Consider the following 8385-nt stretch of genomic DNA (forward strand, 5'->3'; position numbering starts at 1 on the left):
AATTTCCGTCGTATCTAAGTTTCTTATCGGTAGATGCCAGGATGGGTTTGACCGAGGCCTTCGTAGGAGTAAAATCGTAGGCAAGACGGTTCAATATCACCTGAAGCTGGATGGCCCGGCGGACGACCGGACGTGGACGCGTACATATATGGTCCATCAGCAAAAAGGCGCGCGGCGCAACAAGGCGATTGATTCGATCCCCCCAAACTCGATAAGGAGGCATCCCATTTCTCTTCCCCTTGACAGTGGTGGTTGGATTGCCCGCGTCAATCAGACGCAGTAGACCACCCTTGCACGGCGCTGGTCGGTCCATCGACCTAGCGGTGATTCCTCGAGAATCCGAGACAGGTATCTAGCCTAGCCTAGGCGTAGGCGGCCGCAGGGAAAAGCTACCGTCTTCTTCCCCCTTTTAAACCCCCTCCGGCCTCTGTACCAACGCCAGCACGAGCGGCAGCAGAGTCCCCAAAACACCGATAAGATCGTTAGCTCACGGCAGCAAACCTGCAAGAACATCCGAGCTTTCGAGCGATTGGTTAACCGAGGCAAAAATGGCGAGCCTGAGCGTGCCGCCGGTGCTCACGTCCCCGCGCCAGGACGCCGCCGCCCTCCACAAGGCCTTCAAAGGTGTCCTGCACGTTTTGTTCAAAGTCCAAACTTAACCAGCAATCGATGATGATGATGCTTGTGCTTAATAGCTCTTGTCACGGCCGGTTTCGTGTTGTTGTTTTCAGGGTTTGGCTGCGACAGCACGACGGTGATCAACATCCTCGCCCACCGCAACGCCACGCAGCGGGCGCTCATCATGCAGGAGTACAGGGCCATCTACCACCAGGACCTCTACCACCGCCTCTCCACCGAGCTCACCGGAAACCACAAGGCAACAACGCAAAAAAAAACTCGCAAAAATTCGTTTGTTCTGTCCGTCTGTCTTGGAAGAAAGAAACTAACTCTGCTCTGGCTGTGCGACATTCTTCCAGAAGGCAATGCTGCTGTGGATCCTGGACCCGGCGGGCCGGGACGCGACGATACTGAACCAGGCCCTGAACAGCGACATCCCGGACCTGAGGGCGGCCACGGAGATCGTCTGCTCCAGGACTCCCTCCCAGCTACAGATCATGAAGCAGACCTACCGCGTCAGGTTCGGCTGCTACCTGGAGCATGACATCACCGAGCGCGCCTACGGCGACCACCAGCGGCTCCTGCTCGCCTACCTGGGAGTCCCGCGCCACGAAGGGCCCGAGGTGGATCCTTCCGCCGTCACGCACGACGCCAGGGAGCTCTACAAGGCCGGCGAGAAGAGGCTGGGCACCGACGAGCGGACCTTCATCCGCATCTTCAGCGAACGCAGCTGGGCGCACTTGGCCTCCGTCGCCTCCGCCTACCAGCACATGTACGCCCGGTCCCTGGAGAAGGTGATGTTCTGAAGATGCTTCTCTCCAATTCAGGCTGAAAAACCAGGGCTTAAAAGTTCATATGGAGAGTGAATATATTGTTGCAGGCTGTGAAGAGCGAGACGTCGGGGAACTTCGGGTTCGGGCTGCTGACGGTGCTGAGGTGCGCCGAGAGCCCGGCCAAGTACTTCGCCAAGGTGATGCACAAGGCCATGAAAGGGCTGGGAACCAGCGACACCACGCTCATCCGGGTCGTGGTGACCAGGACGGAGATCGATATGCAGTACATCAAGGCGGAGTACCACAAGAAGTACAAGAGGTCGCTGGCCGACGCCATCCATTCCGAGACCTCCGGCAACTACCGGACCTTCCTCCTCTCCCTCGTCGGCCGCGATCGCTAGGGCGTGCGCTCCCTCGATCAAGCCTCCCAAGACATTTGCCTGGCCTGGCCCTTTTGGTGTATCCGTGTACATACTTGTTTCTTTGGGGCTGTGGCACTAAAACTTGTTAGGGAAGAAGCAAAAGGAGCCAGGACCGACTGCTATGATCACTGATCAGTGTATTTCCATTTGGACTGCTATGTGTTAATTAATGTGTCCCATGTGCATGTATTGCTACTCATTATTACTGCAATGTTCAACAGAATCATGAAGAGCATGTATATTTACAGCGCAATACCATAGCTGATTTATTCCATACTCACGGCCAACATTGGCTATTTTATCTCACTGGTTCACAATGTCGCACTACATCCCATAAAAGAGAACCCTTGCTTATTGGCTACTAGAGTTTGGCTATCTCACTGGTTCACAATACCGCACTACTACATCTCATAAAAACCAACCTGCCTTATTGGCTACTAGAGTATACAGACAACTAGAAGTTCAGAGGCGATACCCTTAACACTAAACTGGACCGATATACAGGGAACCGTAGCTCTCACCTATACCAGCATGTCTGTCCCCTGGTCATGAGAGCCTACTAGACAAGCAGTAATTCACAAAGAGGAAGCTTCAGGTAGCACATGATATAGCAGCAAGGTGGCGAGCCAGCTACGTCACGCGGCTCTAGCGCAGTTGGAGCCGGAATCGCAGCCCGCTCTTCAGTCTGTAGGCTTCTGCCTCACATGTCGCGAAGATGAATACGATTGCATAGCCGAAGTCGTCACGCCGATTGAATGCTTCGTAAGGTCCATGCTCTTTCTTGCCGCAAACCAAATCGCCCAAAAGAATCCAGCCCAACCTGCAGCAGGAGGTTTTATGATATTAGCACGTGTTAATTGGTATACCTCTTATGAGGTGAAGACTATCAGTCGTGGGCCTGGAATTAAATAATCTGAAAAGGAGGAACCTATCTTGTTGAAAACAATCATTATTATTCTTGTAGAATCAACACAATGTTCTATGATTACTTTTCTTGATATGGAGCATCACAATATTCCTGTGGGACGAACACAATTGTTTCCATGATAACTTTTCTTGACACGGAGGATCACTATATTCACAAATTTCCAAATAATACACTGTGCACCTTTTTTTTTTGCTAAAGTAGTATCCCTTTTATACCACTTTATTCCCCTTTATCTCAGTCGTCAGTCTTTTGTGTTCATATTTAACCTATTAACCAGAAAATGTGTGATAGTGTCGTGATGATTGATGTCTACCACTCCGATTAGGACAAAGCGTGAGAACATATTCTAGACTACTGGTCAACCACATCTCTAAAATTCTTTAGAAGTTGATTTTAAGAGCTAAAAGTTGTAAATCACTTCCAGTGGATGCAACCAATCTAATGTTTTCTCAATGGAAAATTTACATTCATGGTTGAATTCATAATTTTATATGCAGTACTTGAGTTTAACTAATGTCCCTGGGGCATTCTCTCTTGTAGAAATAAGATGCAAACCCACTCATTTTATTGCAACTAAAAACTTAGATAGACTAAAATGGGTATGTTTCCGCACTCTGTTCCTCTGCTAGCTGCAACACTTCCTATCCATGACATCATTTTTCATACATATTCTGAAGGATCTAGACTGACACAAGTATCTCAAGCTTAAGTTTTACAGACTGGTTAAGATGCCTCTACATGATATTCCTAGTTAATTAGAAAACAAGACCGTGAAAGAACAAACCAGCCTGTACAAATGATTCACCAAAAATTACATAGCAGTTGGGAAAAACATAATCCTGCTTTATCAATTACTAAGTGAACAACAGGATGCAGAGTGGATAGAAAATGCCCAACTATAATAAATTACTGTTACAAACATGATGCAGTTGGTGAGTAATATTACAAACTGCTCCAGTATAACAAATTACTGTTAAAAATATGATGCAGTTGGTACACGACACCTGGTTCTTCTTGATCATAGAAATACAAGTTTATAGCAATCGCTCCATTGGACAGTAAGGCAAGCTAACAGGCAAAGTAAATGACAACTATAAAAAGTGAGCACATGTGCGAACATAAGATTTCCATCCACAAAAATAGATGATAGTTGAGAATATTACTACAATGCATTAGCACCAACTAGATTAACTGACTATGATAGTTGAGAATATTAATACAATTCATTAGCACCAACTAGATTAACTGACTATGAAGAATGTTTCCAATACTTAACTCTCTGACTTAATCATTACTCCCTCCATTTCATAAAGGTTGGCGTATTTTGTTTCGTTAAGACAAGGCTTTGACCGATGATAACTTTATTAATATGTGTTTTTACATACATGAAATTTATATCAAGAGATTCGTTTTTAAAAGTTCTTTCTAATAATCATGATTTTGTATCATATATGTTACATATTAATAGTGTAATCCTTGGTCAAAGTCTTGTCTTAACGAAACAAAATACGCCAACTTTTGTGAAATGGAGGGAGTATAAGGTAGTTGAGAAGATCAGCAGTTAATGTATATAAAAAGGAGTAACCTGGTGCAAAGGCAGATTTGGCTGGTCCTATACTCTTATATAAATACTGAAATTAGCTGAACCAATACTATGGGTGTGGGTGATGAACAAAGTCCGAAAAATATTATAAGAACCCCTTAGATTGTTGATTAACTAATGGCTATGTGCCCCTAAAAGTTGCATACGACTATACAAGTATTGAAACCTCAAGTAATTTGATCTTCTTCGGGTAAAAAAGGAAAGAGATGGTGTACCAGTAGCAATCATGACTGCAACAATTGCTGAGATAACCGTAGCGGAAATGACGAAAATAGCAACTGATACTGCTCCAACATACACTGCAACTAAGCAGGCAAAGAACAAAGCCAGGAACCCTCCAGCAGCTGCCAAGGACATAAGGACTGAAATGATGATAGCATTAGCAGTCGCAACCAGCAGGAAGGACATGAAAATCAGCAGGCCAGTCAGTGCTATCAGCGTAATCGTTCCAACCTGCCACATTAGCAGTGAAAAATAATTAATTCTCTGTGCGCAACTTCTAATACTCTATTCCAAATATAGATGCCAAAGCAACTATGAAATGAAATTTTCATCAATGCTACAAAGAAATGTACTACAATCTACCACTGCCAAACTAAAAACATTCCTACCCTGTTCAGGTGCATCCACGCTACATACAAATGTACAATCTACTGTGTGTTTTCAGTTACATCATATATGCAGTACAATTCTGCACATACTTCACCACCACATAATCCTGTAAACATTTGTCGCGGGAGCACAGATGATAATCGATTTCACATGACAATAAATTTAGTCCCTAAAACTGGATCCAACCTGTCTGAACCAACATGTATTGCAGAACATAGTAAATAATCGAACTCCTGCCTCATAAATAAAACAAATCTCCCTTAAGAACCTACACGGTCAGTCTGGTCATGGAGCTACAACTAAATTCAGTTCCGAACAAACAGAGGGCGCGCGGCGGGCTCACCGAGATGACAAGGATCGCGCGGAGTCCGCTGCCCTGCCTGGTCCAGGCGAGCAGGTCGCGGGCCGAGTTCCTGGAGGCCTCCCGGAGCCGCGGCGCGGTCTCGCAGGACGCCGCCCGGAGCCGTCGCAGCAGGGGCTCCCCGGCGGCACCGCGCGAGCAGACGCCGTCGACGAAGCTCTTGAGAACCCCCGGGAGCGTGTCCTCGCTGGAGAAGTCGACCGCGCGGCCGTCGTCGGAGACCTCCACCGGGCGGACGTCGTCGGAGACCTCGCCGTTGGCCATCTTGGTGGTGTCCGCCGCGCCGGATTCGTCCATGTTGTGGGTGAAGAGGAAGGAAGGAAGGAGTCGGTCGATGGGCGAGAGGAACGGAAAGGGGATAGGGGACGGTGGAACTCGTCACTGATGCTAGTATACAAAATCATTTTCTTTTCTTGAAGGCAGCGGTTTAGTGACACGTGGCTCTTTGGACCGGAGGGTCTGCCACGTGGGTGATACGTGTACCGGAGGAGCTTCTTCTTTGAAGTCGTCTTGTTGATGGTTGTGCGGTGAAGAGAAGGGTGCAGACACTTGTCCAGCGTCGCTCTCTCTGGTCTCTACATTTATTTTCTGGGGCCAATGCTTACACATGCATTTTGACTCTTTGAATTTAGCATTTCTGATCAGTTTAAGAAAGGAAACAGTTCTACTCGATGAGCAAATTTCGGTGTGGCCGTGGGGATAATGTGGCCAATCAAATCGATGAGCAAAGTTTTATAACATAACTTGACGTAATGACGGAAAGATACAGACAGTATATGGCCGTTGGACCTGATCTGATATTTTCTGGGCCTACTGCAGGCCGGACATCCGGAGCCCAGTAAACAGGCCCATGGATCGAGCAGCCGCTCTCTTCCTTGCCCCAGGCCCCCAGTTTACATACTTACTGTGTTACTCTAAACAAAACGTACTTACTGTATCGTACGGACGATTCTTTTTGGAAGCGTTTCATGATTGTGGAACCAATGCAAGTCACCAACACGTACGAAAAACTCCAATCTTCCCACCTTAACATTGTGATTCCAAGAAAGTACGGGATGTGCTGTACATCCGTATGTAAACAATTACAGCACTGTACTATTTCCACGTGTATTTTTTGTACACAACAAGTATTAATTTACATCTTTTTTTCGAATAAGTATTAATGTACATCACTGGTACGTAACAGCGCATTAACATACGTACCATCCACGTAGGCTGTAGCTAGACACAGTGCAGTGCTTAAATACTTAATCATGCCATCAATAGGCCGGCCGGTTCCGTACGTGTTGCTAGCCCGATCGAAGAATACGTGCATTATTTTTCTTGTATAGAGTGAAGTCCATTTTATCCTTATTTTTTTATGTGAGAAATGAGAAAAATACAAGATAATTAGCATCACAAGTTTGCTTAAATGAGGTAGATTTATATAACATTTCTTAAATGGGGTAGATTGTGTCACAAAAGTAAAATGAAGGGTAAAACATAGGATTCACTGCTATATATTCATATATTGCATCCATGCATGCACGCGTCCTAGGAAAACGAAATGATTGCCTCGTCAGATCATATGGCGTACGCACGGATGTGTGTAGTACGTTGCATAAACTTTTTCTTAAACACGGCGTCCTTTTTAACAAGTACGGGGTACTTACGTACTGCCTACTCACACACAACAATTGAATAACCCTGCTTCTCTTTCATTTCCCGCGCATGCACGGAGTTAGAGATACGAATAAAAAACTACTCTCTCATATCCACGATAAGTGTCAGAAATTTAGTATAAATTTGTACTAATACCGGCCGGCACTTGTTATGGATCGTGGGAAGTAACGAAGAGATAAGACATCGGCCGGTAGATCAGTCGATGGTTGTCGAGATACTGATTTACTCCATGAAGACACCGTAGGGTTTAATTGGGAATATGGCGACGGACCCAGCTGCCGGAGGGTAGCTAGCCAGTCTCCGTCAAGACACCATACGTCCGACGATCTCCCCGAAATGCCAACAGAAAGGAAAAAAGAGCTTATAATTCCCTCTACAGATTTTTTGTGATTCGACAGTCATGTACTACTTGGAGCGATGATGCATGCACATGGAACATGAAGATTTCGTCCTCAAAGATCTGTATTTACATTATTAAGGCGCTCAAGCTAGGGCTTCAATTCAATATTGATTCTAGACGATCGATCTAAATTTCCAACTATGTTATCAAGGGTTTGGGGTACCACGAGATTTGGGATCTAGATCTCTTATCGTAGCTAGGACGTACGACTACTAACCAAATAATTGTATCTGTAAATCAATGAACGACAAAGAAAGCGCAGCATCCATGCATCTATTTCATGCATGCCTGCGAAGTACTGTACATCCAATGATATATGCATCGATTACCAATTATGGCCGTCATCCTCGACGGCCTGTACAAAATATTTCCACGATCGATCATGAAGCACAAAGATCGATCGATCATCTGCATACGTACTGTACAGAGTAGCTATAGCATTAGCAATTATGATTTGTAAGAAGATCGAACAGGCCACACACAAGTCACCACTGTGTTGGGATATGTGTTCCTTTGAAGCATTGGTTTACTCTTGTAGGTGCAGACCGAAGGAGAAGGTGGCCATCTCCGTGCGCCCACCTATCATGAGGCCATCATGGCCAATCTTTTGCGTGTCAGTGTCACACACAAAGGGGCCGGGCCGGGAAAGGCTTAAAGAGAAGATAGGGAAACAAAAGGGCTGGTGAACTTGCAGTGTGGTCAATGGTGGTAGGGGCACGGGGGAAAGGGAGTGTGGGAGCTCAATCATAAAGCAATGGATTGCAGAATCATTTCAAGTCCTTGTTGTTGCTGCATTGCCAGCCTCCCCCCCCCACCCCCCCCCCCCCCCCCCCCCCGCGTTAAAACCAGCGAGCTTGCTGCATGCAGCATCGTCGTCTGCCATGTTTGTGTATGTGCTTAAAAAAAAATCTATATCTGTACATGTTAGTCCATACTACTTGTTTCTTCAGATCTATACTATCTCCCTGACAAAAGTAATAAAGCCGTGATCCAAGAAAGCAGTAGA

At 45.9% G+C, this 8385-nt stretch overlaps 2 protein-coding genes across 3 annotated transcripts; one reads left to right on the top strand and one right to left on the bottom strand.

The window, feature by feature from the left end:
- The first annotated feature begins 370 nt into the window (after positions 1-370).
- LOC100846526 (annexin D5) lies at positions 371-2018 on the top strand. Of its 2 annotated transcripts, none has more exons than XM_014901327.2 (4): positions 371-624; positions 732-877; positions 981-1412; positions 1499-2018. In XM_014901327.2, exons 1-4 carry the CDS (start codon positions 549-551, stop codon positions 1790-1792), a joined length of 948 nt encoding a protein of 315 aa, XP_014756813.1. In that variant the 5' UTR covers positions 371-548; the 3' UTR covers positions 1793-2018. The 2 variants fall into 2 exon arrangements, with proteins under 2 accessions (XP_014756813.1, XP_003574497.2); XM_003574449.4 differs by having other exon boundaries at positions 413-624; positions 978-1412.
- Positions 2019-2033: 15 nt separating this feature from the next.
- LOC100828906 lies at positions 2034-5701 on the bottom strand. Its single transcript, XM_003572159.4, has 3 exons — positions 5300-5701; positions 4560-4797; positions 2034-2633 (listed from the first exon to the last, which is right to left on the bottom strand). Exons 1-3 carry the CDS (start codon positions 5612-5614, stop codon positions 2494-2496), a joined length of 693 nt encoding a protein of 230 aa, XP_003572207.1. The 5' UTR covers positions 5615-5701; the 3' UTR covers positions 2034-2493.
- Positions 5702-8385: the final 2684 nt, after the last annotated feature.

This window comes from Brachypodium distachyon, chromosome 3 (genome assembly GCF_000005505.3).
Source record: "Brachypodium distachyon strain Bd21 chromosome 3, Brachypodium_distachyon_v3.0, whole genome shotgun sequence".
In the NCBI taxonomy this organism is placed as follows: domain Eukaryota; kingdom Viridiplantae; phylum Streptophyta; class Magnoliopsida; order Poales; family Poaceae; genus Brachypodium; species Brachypodium distachyon.